The following is a 19,798-nucleotide window of genomic DNA, read 5'->3' as shown; positions in this document are numbered from 1 at the left end:
GGGCACAAAACTTCATGTCAAAAGTCTGAGTTTGGGAACAAACGTTGTCACCGTAGGAAGGAGCCAGAGTGGAATCCAGCAATCTCCAAACTTCTCCTTGCCTGCAGCGTATTGTCATACCTAATTATGAAATGCAGAATATGTATGAAATGTCTCACCTCTCTGAACATGAAAGCCTTTGCAGAGCCTTGCTAACGCTTCCCACTAGTAACCCAGGCTTTCAAGGTCCTCCCTGCTTTGGCTCAGCCTTGCACTGTGCTTTATTTCAGTGTGTCCCGAGCCAACAGATTTCATTTCATGCTTTTCCCATGTGTTGGGTTTTTTTTTCCTCCTCATTCTTCCTTCTCTTATCAGCCAGTGCCGATTACTGAGAAAAGGGGACACAGTGTGATCCTGAACGCACCAAGGTTGGCTCTTGTTCTCCATTTCCCAGCATGGGGAGACCAAGCTCTGGTGGGTCAGGAGTTTGGTGTGGGGTGACCAAGGGTTCCAAGCAGGAGACCTGCAAACCCATCCACCCAGCTCACCGTGCTGCTCCCAGCACCTCAACAGCCCTGAGCCTTCCTCCAGGGAAGGGATGGAGCTCAGACCATCCGTGTAACGTGGGGCCAGAGGGGGTTCCAATCCAGCAGCAGAAGGGGACAAAGTCACAAGAACAATACCCACTTTGTGAATACAGAATTTGAGGGCACCTGCTGTTGGGCTGCGGTGAGTCATGCTAAGGGCTGTAGGAGGGAATAAATCAGTCCGAAAGTGTTTAATTCCTCAAGTGAATGCAAGTCCTGAGAGCCGAAATGATTCTCCTTTTCCTCCCAGGCAGTTACCAAACAACGCTGCTTTTACTGCAGTACTTTTCTGACTGTTTAAGGAAGATGTTAAAAAGACTCCAGCACAAAATTAAGTCAGTTTTTTTGCAGAGAGATAGAGAAAATTAATAATTATTTATTAGATTAAGATAAGAGCAACAAAACCCACCTGGGCTGTGTGATTACTGCTTGGCAGAGCAAGTGGGTCTGAGCCAAATGTCAGCTTAGAAAACAGAAAAGAAACCCCTGAGGATGAAAATGACTCAGAGAGAGCAAAGCAGGGAGTGAGTTTGGGAAGAAGTGATCTTGTCTTGTGCATGAAGGGGGGGAGCAGCTGAGCTGCTGGCTCACTGTCACATACAAATTAATGGAGGCTATTGGTAAATTCATGGTAATAGCAGCTATGGGCATCAGCACATCGTTGGGATTCCAGGAAATCGCGTTGCTGTTGGCATTGAGTGGGCATGTAAGGTTACAAACAGGGTGATGAATAATGCGGAGGGTTTTTTTTGGCTTCATCTTTGTTAGCAGGGAGTTCTGGGTTAGTGGGGTGGTTAGGGAAAGGAGGAGGGGACTGTCAACAGGAAAAAGAAAATCATAGAGGAAGTGGGCACACCTGGTTTGCTCTTAATAAACTTCAGAGCCAACGTGTATAAGTTGTAGCTGAGACAGCAGGAGCCCAGTTCTGCTCTTAGTTACACTCAGCAGCCCATCATCTCCTGCTCCTCTCCAGGTGCGGCTTTGCCTTCCCTGCTGCTTCTCTGCACCCTTCTGGCTCCGTGTCCTTCCCAGCAATGGGAGCCCACATCCTCTGCTCCTTCGGGCCAGGCTGCTCTGAGTGTGGAGGCTTTGGGAGAGGGAAAAGCAGAACAGGGACCTCAGTGTGAGGGCACAGCTGAGCAGTCGGACACTGGACACCCTGTGCCCTGCTGCTGAGATGGCAACAGAACCTCCCTGCTATGTCCTCCATCAGCACAGGGAGGGGGCAGGAGCAGCTCTGAGCTCTCCATTTTGGTGCAGCATTGCCTGCATTCAGACAGAGCAGTAAAACAGCAGCTAAAAACCACTTCTGGTGGTTTCCTTCCATTTGTGTCTCGCAGTTGTGTTGGCAATGCAGCTCTCAGCCCTCACCTGCTCCCTGTGTCCCGGTTAAAGCTATGGAGCCAGGAGGGGTCGGCAGTCAGGAATGGGTTTGGGGTCCTTGAGCCTTCACAGGGGCTGCTGAGCTGCTCCACATTCGATGCCCATCTCAGAGCAGAGCCCACCAAGCTCAGCACCTCTCCCAACCCTTTTTTCTTTGGGAGCTGCCTTTGTTTGGCTGCCGGGAGGTCCTTCTCCCTCCAACCCAACCTTCACAAATGCGAGAAGGCAAATTGGGATATCGCAATTACCGACGTGTAACGAAGCCTTGTACTTCGTTAATGTCGGAGGAGGAATCAGCCCCGGCTACAAGGGACAATTAAATATTAGAGAGCGCCTTTGATTCGCGTTCCTGCTGTGCGGATGGGAGGAAGGCTGCCTGCCGCCCGCTCCTCTCCTTCCCTTTCGCCCCACGGAAAGCAAACCCGCTGCAAGTTGTCCTTTGATCGATTTTTAATATGATTTTAAAGAGTTTTGTTTGGGCCTCATTCTTATTCAATGAGATTAATTTAAAGCACTTATCCCCTGGGTTTAAGTCAATCCATGTCGGATTGGGGACGGGGTTTGTTGCCCTCGGAGGGGGCTGTTTGCAGGGCGCTCTGAAAGACTCCTTTCCCACTTCATTAACCCGAAGCTGGGAGCAAACCTCCCCCCCCCCGTCCCCTCACCTCCTCTCACCCCCCATTCCTTCTCCTCGCCGAGGTTCGGGGATTTACCAAACTCCCCCATTCACATGCAAAGGATCCGCTCCGGCCACAAAAGCCGGGACTCTCCGCTCGGAGCGTGGCCGCGCATTTCTCGGAGCCCCCAACCCCAAAGCTCCGGGGACGGGGCGGGGAGTTGCTCGGAGCTTTGCTCTGGGATGGAGGGGGGGGATAAGGGGGGTGTTCGGGGCCGGCCGCAGCCCGCAGCCCATCTGTCGGCTCCCGGAGCCCGAGAGCCGCTGCCCGGCTGTCCCGGAGCAGCTGCCGGGCCCACAACCTCAACCATCTGAACGACACTTTTCAAGGATGGAAACAATCCATTTTCCAAAGCGATCATTTAAAGCACTTAGGCAATTATACGCTTAAGATTAGCGTTAATAATTCACCGGGCGGATGCCGGCAGTGGGAGCGAACCCCGCTTTCTCCTTCCCCCGAGGGAGATGAGGGGGGTCGGGGTTGGGGGGGGGGGGCAGAAAGCCCGGAGCAGGCAGGAGCCGATCGTGTGTAAAGAAGTTTATTTCCACATTTAAAAAAGGGGGGACGGGAGCGGGAGCTGCCCCCAAAGCTCCCCCCAAACCCGGCCGGGCCGGCCCCGGGATACAGACGGACAAAGCATCACTTACACAAATACGCCCTCAGGGTTCACAAATAAATAATTCATATACATTTTGCGCACCGTATTTACATTCGCCGCTTTTTCCTTCCCCCCTCTTTTCTTATTTTTTTCCCCCCTTTTATTATCATTATTAGGTTTTTTTTTGTCAGGTTCCGGAGGTCCCAAAGTGGGAGGGGGGTCGGTACCCCCTGGTTCTCCCCGATCCTTCCGGCCGTACTGGGGGGTCGGACCGGGCAATTGCTCTGAACGAAGCCCCCCCCCTTTCACCCCCCCATACCCCGAGCAGCCCCTCCCCGTGCCCCCGGTGCAGCCTCGGATTGGGCGGGGGGTGGGGAGGGACCCACATCGCTGCCCCCCCCCATCCCCGAGGGCACAACGGGGTAAAGCGGCCGCAGTCCTGGAGCCGGGGGGGTGGGGGAGAGCAGGGAGCGGCTTTTTCTGTTTTCTGTTCTTTCGTACTTCATATATTTAAAAAAAAGGTGGTGTGTGTATGTGTGTGTGTGTGTGTGTGTGGAGTTGGGGGGGTGTTCTCGTTTATATATATATATATATATATATTTATATTTAGGGGGTAAGCGGGAGTCTGTCGCTTTCTCGTGGCCCCTGGGCTGGGCTGGCCCCCTCCGGTCCCCCCCTCGCCCGTGGTTCGGGGCCGGGGCTCACCGGGGCTGCGCGGCCCGGGGCAGAACACCCGGCAGCGGGGGTAGGGGTGGGGGGGGCTCGCTGCCGCCCTGCAGTCCGTGGATGAGGATGCGGGGCACCAAAGGTCTCTGTAGGGCCGGGGGCGGAGCGCTGGGTCCGCGGTACAGGTAGAGGGCAGCGCCAGGGTCCAGGTTGGAGACCAAACTTTGCGGGTAGAAGTAGGGCGAGGGGAACATCCTCTGCAGGGCTGAGTAGTTGCCAGCCTCGGCCAGCAGCTCCAGGCCCACCGCCGTCTGCCTTTTCCATTTGGTCCTGGGGGGGGACAAGCCGAGACAGGGGGTCAGGGATGGGGATGCTCTGAAGGACGCTCCCGGTTCTTCCCCCCGCCCTTGAGCATCCTTTTCCCTCAGGCTCCTTTCCCTTGCCGCTGGATCCCGGGGTGTCCGGAATAGGATGGGATGGGATGGAGGGACGTAGCCCTCATTAACGGGACGAGAGGATTTAGCCGTCCATCTCGGAGCCCCAAAGCGGCCGCGATACAAATCACTGCGTTCCAAACCACAGCAGATACGATCCACCTTTCCCAATGCGCAGCCCGCGGGTAACGAATCCCGCACCGCGCGGGGTGTATCTCGGTCAGGACCCGCACCGGGCAGCCCCGCCGGCACCGAACCGCCGTGCGATAACCAGAACCGGCTCCACAGCGCTACCGAATCAACGCGGAGCGCTCCGGGCCGCCCCCGGGGTCGGGAGTGTCGCTGCCGGGGGAGACAGCGGGGTCGGTGCGGTGTATTGACGGTATATGTGTGTGGGTGCGTGTATATACATGGACGGATATATCTCTTAAATTCACGCATAGATCCCGCCGTTCCCACACCGCCTAAAAGCCCCGACGGGTGGGCAAAGCCGCCGGGCATTGCAGAGCGTGAAGTGGGGCTGAAATCGGGGGGAAAGAGGGTTAAAATGGGGGGGGTGGAGAGGGGACGGGGGGGGGCTGCGTTGCTATATCCCTCATTCCGTCGGGTTTGGGGACGGGGCCGTCCGGATAAATCAATCGGAGCAGTCAAATGTCTTCAACCCTTTTACGTTTTCGTCGCTGAAGCGCTAAACCTATTTCCCCCGGTAAATTATTCATCATAATAATAATTGTGTAATTACTGTAAGGGGTGTTAATTATTGATGCCCAAAGCAGTAATTGGTATCTATTATTAATGGGCCGATGTGTTATGCTGTTGTGTTTCTCTTGGAAGCCCGCTGCTCCCCGCCGGTTGGGGCTGGGGGGCGCATCCCCCCGTTGCGGGGCGGTGCGGGACGCAGCTCCGCTCTGCGGGGCCGGGAGAGGGACAGGACGGGACCCGGCGCGGTGGGACGGGAGGGGACGAGCGTTTTTACCTTCTGTTCTGGTACCACGTTTTCACCTGCGTGTCGGTGAGGTTGAGGGAGGCGGCCAACTCCATCCTGTCCTGAACGCTCAGGTATTTCTGCCTCTCGAAGCTGCGCTCCAGCTGGGCCAGCTGGTGGTCGGTGAAGGCGGTGCGGGCTTTGCGAGGCTTTTTCAGCCTCACCGGGGGGCTGTCCCGGGAACTGGAGATCTCCCGGTCTCCTTCTTCTTTCACTGGGCCGAGAGGGAGGAAGAGAGGCCGGGTCAGGGCAGGAAACGCGCATAGAAACAGCAACGCGGGGTAACAACGAACCCGAGGAAAGAACTCGGGCACCGCGCGGATCCCCGCAGCGTTTGTCCCGCAGTTCCCTTAATTCGAATCCGAGTAGCCCCGTGTTGAACCCGGCCCGGCCCGGCCCATCCCGGCGGTGCGATGCGATGATACGATGCGATGATACGATGCGATGGTGCCGGGGCCGCCTGAGCCCCAGCTGCGCCGCTCCGGCCGGCGGGACCGCAAGCCCCGCACATCGCTTTATGTCTTTTCTTTCCTTATTTGTACATATTTCCACTGTTTTTTCCTTTTCATTTCCCTTATTATTTTTTCCCTTTTCCTTTTATTCCTTTTCCTTTCCTTCTTTCTTTCCTTTCTTTACTTCATTTCTATTTAAACGATTTTTAAACCCCCAAACAAACCCAACCCCAAAATAAAGGCTCTGAAGCCACAGATGTATATAGAGAGAAAAGTCTCCTGGCCCGCAGCCTTCATCCTCCCGTAGCCTCACAACGAAACGCTGCGGGATGGCCGAGCTTGGGCCGTATTTTAGCCTCTAACGAGAGGTTGGGAGCAGCGGTTCGGTACCGGGGCTGTGGGCAGCGGTGGGGATTTAAGGTGCGAAACATCAGCGAGAAACGGGAAAACAACAGAGAGGAAAAACGTCCATTAAACAAAATATAAGGAGGGTGGGGGGTGGAGGCTGGGGGGGAGCTAAAAATGAACAGAAAGAAAACAAAATAATTATTAAAAAGAAGAAAATAAAGGGTCCGTGTTGGTGCTCGCCGTGCCCTCCCTCTCCCCATCCCGAAGGATTAAGTGGCAGAAATCGGCGTCCGCGGGTGTTTGCGGGTTTATGTTAAATTTCCCGGCGGTGGGGGTTAGTGGGGTTGGGGCTGCGCGGGCCGCGAGCTGATGCCTCTCTGTAGGAAGACAATAATCCCGTTAATTGAGCCACCGGGGAGCGAGAGCCTTCAGCCGGAACCCTCAGCTCCGGCCGAGCGGGCACAGTGCGTTGGATGGGGGGGGAGAATGAGGGCAGAGGGGATGGGGGGGTCCGGGTCCGGTCCCAAAGTTTGACGGAGTTTCTCCACCCTCACTTCGAGAAAGGCCAATCCGCCCCCCCCCAACCCGGAGCTCAGCATCGGCTCCCTAAAAAGTTCCCGGGGCGGTTCCGTGTTTGTGCCCCGGCCGCTCCGAGTTGAAATAAGGAGAAAACAGCGGGTCTGGGTTGAGGGTTCGGATCGTTCCGGGTTCGGGGCGCCCGCGCTGCCCCTCAATGAGGGAACTCGGGGGATTGTCCGGGATCGGAGATGTTCAAAGTGGTAAAAAAGGGTCGGAGGGAGCGGCGACCCTTCTGTGCTGCCCCATTTACGGCCGGACTTTCAACTCCAATCGGGAACTGTTTTTAATCCTAGTTAAGAAGTATTTTTTCGGTGTTTTTTTTTAAGGTTTCCCCCCATTCAAGCAGGGTTTTTACCTCCGGTGTATGCAGAGTTTTCACTCCATTTAAATAAGGTTTTCCCCCTATGAAAGCGGTGTTTTCTCCCCTGTTTAAATGGGTTCCCCCCATCTAAGCTCTCTCCCCGCCCGCAGACGGCCCCGCTCCGTTCCTCCCTCCTTTCCTCTCTCGCTTTTTCCTTTTTTGGGGGCAAGGGGGATAAAGACTGCGAGAATTGCGGGGAGAGAATTCAGAAAGCAAAAAGAAAACCCCAAAAAACCCCAACATCTCCCTCCCCCCCAAAAAAAAACCAGACCACAAAAAAAGCCCCACCAAACCAACCAAACAAAACCAAAACAAACAAAAACAAACAATCCTTCCCCCGCTCCCCCTTTTCCTCCTCCCCCCCCAAAACCCACTGAAGGTCTCACAGCTGTTTTCGATCCCTTCGCATCGCTGGAGCCGATTCTCTCTGCTCATCCCCCCCCCGTTCACTCCCAGCCCCGTTCCGCATGGACCCCCCCGCGGCGTTTCGGGCTCTTCGGAGCAGCCTCGGGCCCTACAAACAATTTCCCCTGTTGAAAACGGGGGTTTATTTTTATTTATTTCTTTTTCTTTCGTTCTTTCTTTTTTGCGGGGGCGATGGGAGCGAGAAGGACGGGAGCTGCCAACAGAACGGCTCCGTGCCGACACCCCCCCGTGTTATTCCCGTCCCCCCCGGCCCGGCAGATGCTTTGGGGGCCCGAGAGGCCGCAGCCGCCTCCCTGCAGCCCCGGGGCCGCCGTGCTCCTTTCCGAATCACCTCCAAAACAACACGGGGGTAACACCGAGAAAACAAATCGGATCCAACCCCTCCGACTTTTCTTATCATTCGTTTCTTACCGGAATCACCCCGGCAAAACCTACGATTATTTCATTTGGTTTTATTTATTATTTTTTTTCTTGTATTTTTCTCGTGTTTTCCCGGGCGGTTTTCCCTTCCCTTCTCCCCACGGATAGGAATGAAAGAACCGAATCCTGTCCATGGATCCATGGAGCGAGGCTCTGGCGCAGCCCCCGGGTGTCCCCGACCCCGCTCCACTCTCGGCCCCGTCGTTCCGTCCCGAAGTTTCCCCAAGTTGGTGCAGCCCCCACTCGAATTTCGGGGGCTCTCCCTGTTCCCCCCACCCTTTTATCTCCGGGGCCCCATAAGGGGCTGCGCGATTCTTACCTTTGTACTCGGAGTCCGAGGAGGAGCTGCTGGTGGTTTTTTCCATTTTCTCCCTAAAGTCCTCGCCGGGTTTGGTGGGGATCCTGCCCGCCGCCTCCTGCCCGCCGTGAGGTCCATTGGTGCTGGAGTAAGGGGCGCAGGCGGCCAGGGGTTTGCAGTCGGCCAGGATGTCTCTGATGAGGAACGAGGAGGTGACGGTTCGGGACTGGGATGGAGCCGAGAGCTGCCCCGGCTGCAGGTGCGCGTCCAGGCCCGGTCTCACCGCCGCCTCCGGGGAACGCGGAGAGGGGCACCCGCTGCTGCCCTCCGAGCGGGGGCTCAGCTCCAGCGGGGAGCGGCCGTCTCCCACCAGCGGGTCCGCTTTGGGCACGGCCGGGCTGCCGGCTCGGTGCGAGAGGATGGAGTCGATCCCGAAGCCGGTGGAGCCCTCCATGGCCCCCGCGAGGTGCCGGCGTTCACACAGACATTGGCGGGGGAGGGCGCGGCGGAAGCGGGTTGGTAATGGTAATTAACGATAACGGCGACGACAATAACAAAAAGCGAAATGAAATAATAATAATAATAATAATAAAATAAGTAAAAAGAGGGGGGAAAAAATTTAAAAGGGAAAAAAAAAAAAAGAGCAAAGTTCAGCGTGGGATCCGGGCAACAATTGCTGCAGGGCTCTCCGATGCTCCGCGCGTTACATCCAGGGCTGCTCCGTCTTCAGCATCGCTCCCAGCTGCACTCAGACAGACAGACAGGAGAGGGGGGAGAGGGAGGCAGAGTCAAACTTTGGCCGCCGAGGGTGTGGGAAGGGGGGGGGGGGACGGACCCCGACCTCACCCGGGGCCCCTTCTCGGCCACCCCACCCTTGCCCGGAGCCGCGGGGCTGGGGGCTGCCAGCCGGAGGTGGGGAGGCAGCGATCGATAGTGAGGGCTCCGCAGCGCCTTAACCACTTAATGATCCAGAAATCAACGGGGAGGGCGAGGGGAGGGCGGAGGGGGTGGGAGCCTTCGGGCCGCCGAGGCGCCCCCCTTCCCCAACAACACCTCGGACAGAGCCGGGGGGGATCAGGGGGCGGGGGGCTGGGGGGGATGAGGGGAGTGGGAGAACCGGAGTCAAACCGGAGTCAAAACGCCAAGCATCGCGACCAGAGCCCGGAGTCACTCCGGATGATATTTCAGGACCTCGAACAGCTCCGGAGTCACTCCGACTTCAGCACCTCGGACAGAGCCTTCCCCGCGGTGGGGGCCGGGTTGGGGGGGGTTGGTGTAAAAATAATCCCAAATTAAAACATTTAAAATAGGAGAAAAAAAATGAACTCGTGTCTCTCCGGCTCGAGCTCCCCCCGCTCCTCAGCCGTGTGAACGCGCCCATTGGCCGCGAGGCGTTTTGGGGGCTGTCACTCTCCGCCGGAGACACCTTGCAGCTTGATTAACGCGAATTAATTGCCGCCCGGGTCCCTGCGCTTTCCGGGCGGTTTCCGCCCTCTTTGCTGTCATTATGGCGCTGATGGGGCTCGTAATGGGGTGATTAGCCGCGGGGGGGTGGGGGGCATTCGGTGGGTTGCTGCTTTCTGTTCGCCTCCCCGCAATTAACCGCTCCGCCGCCCTCTCTCGAGAAGGGAAAGTTTTGCTGAGCGTTCGAAATACAAAAGAATAATAAAAATAACACGAACGAACGGTGAGGAAAAGCGCTGAAACCCTTCCCGATACCCCAACGCAGAGAAGGCAGCTCTGAGCCCGATCCGAGCCTCGGAACTGCGGATTTCGTTGAATCCTCTCGCTGAAATCGGTTTCGAATTGGCAGAAAGAACCTTTTGTAAGAGCAAAAGCTGGACCGCCGTGCTCACAGATCCGGAGCGGCGGCGCTGCCGTCAGTTCGGCAATGACCCTCCAACGAACCGCCGGCCCGGCTGGAGCTGAACGCGTTTTGCAGCCCAGTTTCTCTTTTCCCCCTCCCGCCCCGTCGGGACATTTGGCCGCTCTCTCTCCCTCCCGCCCGGCTCCCACCTTCCGACCGCTCCGGCCGCTCCTTCCTCCTCCTGGGCTCTTTTCCTGGGGGCAGACGGGAGGGAAACGTCCTCACCCTCCTGAGTGGAGCCGCGTTGTTTCAGAGCGATACCGCTGCGGCTTATTTCTCAAATAGTCGATTTCTTCCTTTTCCCCCCTTCCCGGCCGGGCAGCTGCATCTTGTCCCTCTTCCAAAGCCGCTCTCGACCGGCAGCTTGGAGGCGGCAGGGCCCCCCCCGGGCCGCACGGCTGCCAGCTGTCGGGCAGCGGCCAGGCAGGGCCCCCCACCTCCTGCCCTCCGCCCCGGCTCAGGGCTGGATGTGAGCGGGGCAGGGAACAAAGGAGCCCCGCAGGTGGACAGGGACAGGGGGAAAAGCTGTGTCAGCCCGTTCTCTGCCCCAAATCTGGGGGTGCAATGGGCTGGGCTCGGGGCTGGGTGTCCCCAAATGTTCTCGTATTAGTAAGTTCTCTGTGAAGGGTGGTCAGGCTTTGGCACAGCTGCCCAGGGAGTGGTGCTGTCACCGTCCCTGGAGGTGTTCCAGAATCACAGGGATGTGTCAGTGGGTTTATTGGGGTGGGTTGGGGTTGGATTTGGGGATCTTAGAGGTCTTCTCCAACCTGAATGATTCTATGATTCATCTGCTGGCATTGCTTCTACAGCATCCACCAGAGCCAGAGATACGTTGGAACTGGTCCCAGTGAGAAATGGGGCAAAGACCCCCAAAGGGTTTCCCAGCTCTCTGCTGCATGCTGGGCTCTGGAAACACACCCAGTCCAACTGAAGGACCCTGTTTGGGATGGAGATGAACACTTGGAACAGCACTGAGGTTGGATTTGGGGCCATGAATGGGACCCAGAAGATGGATCAGGGATGGGATTGGGATTGCTTTGTGATCACACGTGTAGGGACTGATTTGAGTGGTGAGTCTGCTGCTGGGGTTCCCTCTCTTGAATGGAGCACTGGCCTTCGGACAGTCACAAGATCTCCAGTTCAGCTCTGTTCTCTGTGCAAAGTTACGTGGTGCTGGCAGGGGAGGGGTCCAGCCCTCACCTCTGAGTGCACACAATATTCTGCCACCCCCAGCCAAGGCCCCATGTTACTCCGAGGCCACGCTTGGTGTTCTCAGCAGCTACAGGTGCTCTCACTGCTTATGTTCTAATGTCGACGTGGCTGACATTCATTAAAATGAATTATTAATATTATTATTATTATTATTTCAGGACTGGACTCTCCAAGGCAGAAATGTCCCCCGTTTTGCCCATACATGGCATCCTCTCTGCAGCAGTGAGGAGCTCATGAATTCAAGTGGTAACACTGTCAGTGTGGGTCTACAACAGACACAAGCTTCCTCCTTTGGTTGAGCTGAGCCCTGACGAACCCTGCAGCACCCGGGGCCGCGCAGGACCTTAAAGGGTAAATCCCTGTGCAGCAGAGCCCAGGTTCATCCTGGCAGCCCCTCTTTCATGAAGGCTGAGAAGCAGCTTAGGAGCAGAGCCAGGGGTGAGGCTGGCACAGCACCAGGACGTGCTGCCTCTGTGTCCCGCTGTCCTGGTGGTTCCCAAATGGTTTATCCACACTGATATCCCCACCCCTGTCACCCTGATGGGGTGTCCCTGGAGGAGCGGGGCCTGCTGGCCATAGCGGGGCCATGCACCGCCACATCGGGGTGGGGAACAAGCGGTGCTGTGCTGCATTGACGTCTCTGCAGGACTGAGCTCTTTCAGTTCCAGCTCCTTGTCGTTTTCATACAGAGCAGACGCAGCTGCCCTCGGGGCGCTCCCGTTCCTCGGAGTGTGTCCGGATGGGAGGGAGTAGATGGGTCGGGGTGGGGGTGGTGCTGGGGTGGGAGAAATGGGGAAGAACATCGGCCCGAGGGTCGCAGCGAGCGGGGCGGGTGGCGGGGAGTCTGCGGCAGCGGTAGAGCAGCGTTACCAGTGGGTGTCACTGCAGGACAAGGAGCGCCGGGGCGTGCGGGGCCGGCTCAGGGACCCCCGGTACCGGGGACAGGGGATGAGGCTGGGGGTGTCGGAACGAGGGTCTGTCCGGGCTGAGCGGGGGGAGCACAGCGCGGAGCCGGGCGGCTCTTGGGCTGCACGAGTGGGATCGGCGGAGCGGCCTCGGTTTGGCAGAGCTATTGCAGCAGGTGCTGGGATGGCTGCATGCAGGCAAACGGGCAAGAGCTTTGCTGAATCAGGAAGCAATGGGGAGCTTGCTCGGCAGCCAGGTGGGAAGGACTGATGGGCTCTGGAGCTGTTCTAGACTTGGAGTTGAGTGGGATGTGGTTGAGTGTAATGTGTTTGTGCAGAACAGGCAGGAGAGGAGGTTGTCCTTTCCCTGTGGGGCTGTGCTGATACAATCACTGCCCTCTAAACGCTGTGACTTGTTACCCTGAGCCTGAGATTTGTGGTGATCAGGCTGAGGAAAGCGTTGGTGTGCATCGCACATTAAGCAATGAACAGGCTGAAACAGGATCTTGACTTCCATGTTTGATTTATTTGGCTACATCTGCATGAATACATCTACATCTACATCCCTTTGAATCCTGAGAAATCCTATGTCTATGGCCGATGCAGGGCTCCATGCTGGCTGAGGTCCTGACCTGAGCTCTCTGTATGGCTGCCCTGGGGAGGGAACTGCTTCTCCCAGGCACTTCTCAATGGGAGGCACTGAACGCCTTCTTACGAGCTTCACAGTCTGGAAAAGTACTGAGATGAGGCTCAACCTATAGTGAAAAGAGCAGATAGATGATTGGTTACATGAGCAGCCGGCCAAGGAAAATAGGTTGCAGATACAGGTTTAAACTGAGACGTGTGAGCATGTCTTCATGTTTGGAGTGGGGTTACCAGCGGGGGCCCTGTCAATGCCTTGTGCCATAGATCTGCCTCGTGTGGATGTGCAGAGCTTCCTCCTGCTTCCCCCTCCCCTGCCCTGCTCAGGCTGGATGGATGTCAGCTTTTGCATATGTAAAAATACACAGCAGTCTTTGCCCTGAAAAGCTTGCTAGTAATCTCATTAATCAAGACAAACAAAGCATATTTAGCTATTCCCCCTCTCTGGAGGAAGGCAATCCGGGTGCTTCTATTTGCATTTGAGTGCCTGACTCCAGACAGCTGTTTCTGGATGTTCTTGCTTTCACACAACCCCTGGCTGGGAGGGCAGGGGGGAGGCAGAGCCCAGGCTGCAGAGGTGGGTGAGCAGCCCCAGAGCCCCCCCAGATCAGCCCTGACCTCCCACTGCAGATGCAGCAGTTCTTCCCTGTGACCTGAATGGGGCTGTTAGAAAAACCTGCTGTCTGTATGTAAGGACAGCTGAGCTGCTTCTCTTGGCTGTGTTTCTTGGGAGCTGGGCAGGGCAACATTTCTGTGCGGGGTTGGGTTGAGGCCGCAGGGGAGGCAGCAGCAGTTTGTTCAGTGCAGGCTGGTGCAATGCTCCTGGGTGAGAAATGTCACACTGAGCCACCGGCGGCTGTAATTAAAATTAGCGGAGCCCTTGACAAAGTTGTGAGTGATGCCGCAGCATGAGTAAGTGGGAAGCACCAGGTGTAAGGCAGGGGACAAGCGCTGTGTTAAAAAATGAGGAACCCCCTCATAATGAGGGATACCTGAGGGGTATGGATTAGTCCCAGGCCAGTAATGAGAGACAAGATAAGGGTGTCCCTGGGTCAGAGGTCTCCCTGTGACAGACCGGTGTGAGAAGTCAGTGCCGGTGATGGATCCACAGCTCTGATTCTTCTAATTCGTATTTTAAATGATGAACCCAACAGTGCTTTCTGTAGAGGCAGCTGATGATCTTCACTATTGCTCTGATGTGGTTATGGGGCTGTTACACCAAGGCTTGGTTTTAATATCAGGTTTAGAGCACTGGCTGTAGCAGGACAGGAGCACAGGCTGCAGGCACAAGAGTGGTGGTTTCCTTTGCAGGATGATGGAGCTGCAGTTGCTTTCTGCTCATTAGAAGCAATGATTTGCTCTTTTTCTTTGCATACTTATTGACAAATTAAAGCTCGCAGAACACTTTTAGATGGGGTGCTCTAACATCAGCCCTTGCTGCAAAGAGTTAGAGGGGCAGTAAAACAAACTCAGCCCTCAAAATACGTATTAAAGCTTTAGGAGTGCCATTTTTATTTGGGTTTATGAATTACACTCATGTTTTAAATTGGAGGTCTGTAAGAGATTGTCAAGCATTAGTACAACCACATGCGTGGCTCAAGGAGATAGATCCATCAGAGGAGAACCAATGCAGTGGGAGATGTGAGAAGCTCCCTGAGGCAGCAGTGTGTATCCCAGGGATGGTTTCTGGGTGCTGCTGGGTGGTCGTGCAGGTCAGCTCCCATTGGGAAGTAAATGGGAGCTGCAAGGGGAGTGGGGGGCTCAGGAGGCAGCTGTGCAGTGACACATGGGAGGCACTGAGCAGCCTGAGGGTCTCCCAGCCTCACTTCTCCCATTCCTCACTTCTGCAACACAGCCGCCCTTACACCCAACCCAACCTCCACCATCCATTTGATCGAATGCTTTTAGTGGGTGACAAAACACTTCCCTGAGCTCTCTTTACAGGAAACCAATTCTCTGTTCCTTTTTCGAAACCTCCCTCATTTTACAGAGCCTGAGAAATCCTGGGCCTTTCAAGCCTTCTCCTCTTTTGCTTTATCCCAAAACGACACAAAACAACAGCGTCGTGTTTGTAGATCTTTGTTTTTTGTTTGTTTCTTGGTGGGGAGGAGGGAATAAAGCACACAATGTATGGGTGCTGTATGCACTCAGAGCTGCACCGAGCATCCCCGTACAGACAGAACCGCGCGCGGCATCGAGATGCAAATGATTTCCGTGAAGCTATCACTTGTAAAGCTTGACAGAAAATAATGAGAAACACTAAATCTTTTATAAGGTCAACACTCAAGCAGCTGTCAAACAAGAAAAGAATTTAGCGAAAGATCCGCAAAAACTTCCATCGCCTCATTAAATCCAACAGGGCCGGGGCCCGGCGTGGTGAGGAGGCACCGGGGCGCCTCCGTTTTGTGTCAGTAATTTGCGGCGGAGGAAGAGGGAAGACGAAACAGCCAGCGCCGAAGGGGCCTTGGGGGAGGCTGGGGAATCGTTAGTGCGCCAGGAGCGGCCTCGGCTCCTAATTGGAAGCATTGGGCATTATCAACGGAGGATTTGCCTCGGCTCCCTGACAGCTCTCTAGGCCTGGAATGATAGCCCACTTGTCAGTGTAAAAGACCATTAAAAACAAACCATTTTGATTTAATTGGAGGCGGTGCGCTGGGGGCCCAGGTGAGGCGCTTCATCAGCTGATGTTGGCTGCTGATGCCTTTTTCCCCCTGTATTGATGGCTTTTCTTTTTTTTTTTTCTTCCTTCCTTCCCCTCCCTTTCAAAAACTGTCGAGGAAAGAGAAAGAGGTGCTGAAAGATCCTTCACAGCTGCACTGAGAGCGGCTTTCAATAGGCTTGTCAACAAATGCCATGACAAGTTAGGGAGAGGCAGGTATTTTTAAAACAGACGTTATTCTGTCCAAGCTGAGCCGCGCTCCAAGGGCTGCGTTGGGTTATCAGGGCTACAAACACGGCGGCTTTTCCCAGTGGTTTCATCCTGAAGTTGCTTAATGAGTGGGTTGGGTCATCTCTCCCCACCTTTCTAATTCCGAGAAGAGAAGGAAATCAGGACAAAGGAGTTTGGGCTAAATGGTCCGTGTGTGCGCAAAGGCTTCACAAAATACTCGGTTTAATGCCCCACTGAGGCTCCGTGCTTTTTATCCCTCCTGCATGAAGGGCTGCAGACATTTGCTGGACTTCACTGCTTTCTCCTTTTGGGCAGTTTGAGATTTTGACTTGGAGCCCTTTCGTGCCTTGGAAATGAAGTTGTCAGGTGGGCAAACAGAGTCCCTACAGAAGGCAGAATGGCTTTGAAAGAAGCCTCAATCCAAAGCGTTCCTGTGTATTTGTATGAGGAAGTGGCAATTGGAGGGACTTACCTAGAGGACAGCACAACACCTGCGGTTTCACTCCACTGCAATCCATGAGGCTGAAGGTGCCCCAGATCTGTTCCTTCATGGTTGAATCTCTAACAGCAGTGGGCCCTGGGTGCCAGCAGCTGCTCATGCTGGTTGGGTTGATGTTTGGATTAATTGATCTTAGGGGTCTTTTCCAATATTAATGATTGTATGATGCTACCACATCTCTGAGGTGAAGGAAAGACAGAGTGGCAGAGGGGGGAGCATGGTGAGATGGAGAGGCTGAGTATATGTGTGAAGGGACACTGGGAAAGACTGGACCATGGAAATGCATTGGTGTGACCTGATATAGGTTGGTCCAAGCAGTTGTGTTGCTGGTAGTTCTGATGTTAGGCAAAGCAAGAAAATCCAAAGGATCCTGGATGGACTGTTGCCCACTAATTCACTTCACTCTGGCCACTGATCAGCCATCAGGTAAGACCGTTTTCTAGCAAAAACCCCAGCTGAAGAGAGGTTTGCCTTGGTGCCATGGTGACAGAAAGCTTGCTTTGGTCTATGTGGTATCCAGGCCCCAACTCCAAGAACTTCTGCTTTCCCCCTCAAACCTGGGGGGATCAGTGCTGCACTGTGAAGCCATCCCAATGCGTGTATCAAGCACAGGTTGGTTAAGCACGGTCTATGGCTTTTCTGACAAGGCAACAATTGCAGGATTACATGAGCCACGCTTGTCAGTTCAGCTCTTCAGATGAAAATAGAGGTAAAGCATTAAAAAAAAATGCAGAACATTCTTGTGTGTATGTCTTAAACCTCAACTGTTAATTCTGACGAAGGATCAGGCTGTGAGCAGGTATCGGATCCCTGGTGAGAATCAAATTCTGGAGCCCAGAATTTTGCTGCAAAGTTTATACAGTGGGGATTCCTCTAATTACTTTCACTGGAAATTTACCTGACAGAGCTTTCCCAGGTAATGCAAGGCATACGCGGGAGAGCCGCTCAGTCGTTGACAGAGCCTTTGATTTTGTGCCAGGTTGCAAATTAAGTCTTTTGCCAAGGTACCCGAACACTTGCTCGTCAATTGCTTATCGCTTATTCATATCGCGCATCGAGCACAGCTCGTTTCATCTGCTTGGGAAGGCAGCACACGTTGACAAAAATGTTGTCCAAAAGTTGCTGCATTTTCTTTCCTCCCCCTGTTTGGTCAAGTAAACAAGAGTATTCTCTCTGGAAAGCCTCCTTGAATGTGTGTGCAAGTTGGGATTCTCTAATGAGCAAAGGAAAGCCAATACTTTGTGTGTCGGTGACACACGGAGTGAGGAGCCGTTTTGACACGTGCAAATTCTGTCCTTCCACATCATGAGGTTCTGCTACCAAAAGAAATGCCCTTCTGGACTGATTTGGCAGAGCCCTGAACATTTATTGTTGAGAGGCCTGTGTTGATCATTGGTTTGGATTATGGCCATCAGATATTCTTGGTTTGGATTATGGCCATCAAAGATTCAGATGGAGGCAGCTGAAGCCTCACCCTGCACTGTCTCTCTACAGACAATAATGCTTTAGGGATGGTGTATTTTGGCAGCAACATCTTGTCCAGAATTTGATGTTGGAGATGCCATTTTGACCAGCTCAATGCAACATTAGTGATGGGTGACACGAGGACAGGACACATGCTTTTGTACATGCTGGGTGTCTGAGCTCTTATAGACCTTGGGGAATGTAGTGCAGACAAAAAGCTTGTGTCCCAAGGCTATTGCTTTGAAAGAACCCAAATTTATAGAGATGGTTAAAGAACAGTTTGGAGGGTTTCAAGCATTCTTCAAAGCCAACAGCTTTCCTTGTGGTATTTCTGCTTTTAACTGGGTACACTTCTATGGATGGTTGAGAACTTGCTTTTCCATGGAAGAAACCATGCACTGAAACTCAACTAAGCAATTAATTTCCTGATACAAGTTCTAACATAAAGAGTGCCTGTTAGATCTGCAGTTAGGGAGAGGTGAACCTTCCAGGTTAATGTAATGAGAAAGGAATGCAGAAAATAGAAGGTGCTGTGCAAATGATCTTTCTCCTCCCTGGTTGCTGTTCCTGAGAAAGAGAGGAAGAGGAGGGAGGAAGAAGTGAGGAAAAGACTCAGGTGGTGTTTGAGACCTGTGGCTATGGGGGGAATCCAACCACAATCACGGATGAAACAAAAGGGAAAGCACAAAGAAAAACGGAGGCTGAAAAATGAATAGTGATGGAAAGGTCTGGGGTGAGAGGAGCTCTAAAGAGAAGGCTTGCCCCAGTATCTCGTGTGACTTACACAATCTGTTTAACAGCGATCGGTCATGTTCTTTCCCTGACACGAGCCGCAGCAGCAGCTTTGTGCTGACAGGCAGCTGGGATAAATGATTACTGACATATGCTAATCGGACAGTCTTAGACAGGATGTAAGAGGAATACATGAAGGTGGTGCAAAATACATTTCTTGGTTGAAACTCTCCAACTTGTACAAGTAAATTAGCTTCAGGAAGTCACGAGGCCCCTTCATTGTTTGAAACTGCAGTTAAAAATCTACAACATGGTAAAAAAAAAACCACACACACACAAAAAACCAAACCAACCAGAACCATCAGAACCAGGGCTGGAGCAGAGGGTTGAGAGGCTCTTTGCAATAGTATCTATCAATGCCAGATATGATTTTGACCATGTCAACTCTCTGCAGGGCTTCAGTGCTTTCAGACTTTCTAGTGTCTCCTCTCAATCTCTCTAGCCCAGCTCTTATTCCTTCCTTTCTAAAATGACTCCTAGCTTTTCACTTGAAGATTTCCTGCATTTTACACTGCAAACAAAGCTAGGAGAATTCACACAAGTACCACAGAGCACAGCAGGATGTGCAGATGAGGAAGATGTCCAGATCCCATTGCTAGAATAAGAAATCATCATCTTAGCTCTCATATGGATCAACTTAATCTTGCACATCTGTAGTCTGGCTAGACCCTTTCTTCAGTCTCAGGGTGAATATTATCAAACAGGTGGTTTAGGGAGATATCATGAGCATAGGCTTTCTGGGAATTGCCCACACCTGGGATGAAAATGAGTCTTTGCAGTAGAAATACTGTCAGGGCTTGAAGCAGTGATTGAGCACCTGGTGGGAAGGCAGGACCAACCCAGGGGAGCTCAGGTGTATTCAATGCACTGAGTGACCAGAAGGGCTGGAGCCAGGATCCACCCCTTCCCAGATCTCATTTAAGGGTTGGCAGTGGAGGTGAGGGCTTTTCACTGGAGATCCCTGCCTACTTGGGTCCTTCTGAAGGTAAGTAGATTTTTTTCCTTTATTTCTGTGCCTATGGCTGTTGTATTTCAGCAAATCCTCACTGGGTGCAGCCTGGGGCCTTGTTGCTCTGCTGTCATTGCTGTGCTTTCAATCATGTTAGTCTTGAAACACTTTAATCTGGCATGGCTTGAATTAGTTATGGTGAGAGCCAAAAGAATGTTAGATTATCTAAAAGTTGGTTTGATTGTTATGTCTATGTAGAGCAGTTGTAGGAATACTAACAAAGGCCATGCCAGTACTAATGGGAGGTATAATACAGTGCTTCTGATTTGATAAAGATCGCAGAAGTGCCCACAAGTTAAACAATAAGCCACAAAACCCTTTATCT

General features: G+C 53.5%; 2 protein-coding genes and 1 long non-coding RNA gene across 7 annotated transcripts in view; 1 reads left to right on the top strand and 2 right to left on the bottom strand.

Moving 5' to 3' along the window:
• Positions 1 to 3,148: 3,148 nt before the first annotated feature.
• BARHL1 (BarH like homeobox 1) lies at positions 3,149 to 10,427 on the bottom strand. 5 transcript variants are annotated; one of them, XM_015879295.2, is made up of 4 exons: positions 10,210 to 10,427; positions 8,215 to 8,935; positions 5,301 to 5,523; positions 3,149 to 4,220 (listed from the first exon to the last, which is right to left on the bottom strand). In XM_015879295.2, exons 2-4 carry the CDS (start codon positions 8,645 to 8,647, stop codon positions 3,926 to 3,928), a joined length of 951 nt encoding a protein of 316 aa, XP_015734781.1. In that variant the 5' UTR covers positions 8,648 to 8,935; positions 10,210 to 10,427; the 3' UTR covers positions 3,149 to 3,925. The 5 variants fall into 5 exon arrangements, with proteins under 5 accessions (XP_015734781.1, XP_032304015.1, XP_015734780.1 ...); XM_032448124.1 differs by lacking the exon at positions 10,210 to 10,427 and adding an exon at positions 9,349 to 9,636; XM_015879294.2 differs by lacking the exon at positions 10,210 to 10,427 and adding an exon at positions 9,385 to 9,636.
• A 2,256-nt stretch (positions 10,428 to 12,683) lies between these two features.
• Positions 12,684 to 19,798, bottom strand: part of CFAP77 (cilia and flagella associated protein 77) — a 50,109-nt gene continuing 42,994 nt past the window's right edge. The window contains exon 6 of the mRNA XM_015879152.2: positions 12,684 to 12,932. Within this exon, the coding sequence (XP_015734638.1) occupies positions 12,864 to 12,932 (69 nt within the window). The 3' untranslated portion in view covers positions 12,684 to 12,863. The remainder of the gene's footprint in view (positions 12,933 to 19,798) is intronic.
• Positions 19,416 to 19,798, top strand: part of LOC107321809 — a 31,425-nt gene continuing 31,042 nt past the window's right edge. Inside the window, exon 1 of the long non-coding RNA XR_001558687.2 lies at positions 19,416 to 19,449. This is a non-coding gene — a long non-coding RNA (uncharacterized LOC107321809). The remainder of the gene's footprint in view (positions 19,450 to 19,798) is intronic.

This window comes from Coturnix japonica, chromosome 17, assembly GCF_001577835.2.
Source record: "Coturnix japonica isolate 7356 chromosome 17, Coturnix japonica 2.1, whole genome shotgun sequence".
Classification (NCBI taxonomy): Eukaryota; Metazoa; Chordata; class Aves; order Galliformes; family Phasianidae; genus Coturnix; species Coturnix japonica.
The sequence above is the reverse complement of the archived record's forward strand: the minus strand, read 5'-3'. Positions and strand labels throughout refer to the sequence as shown.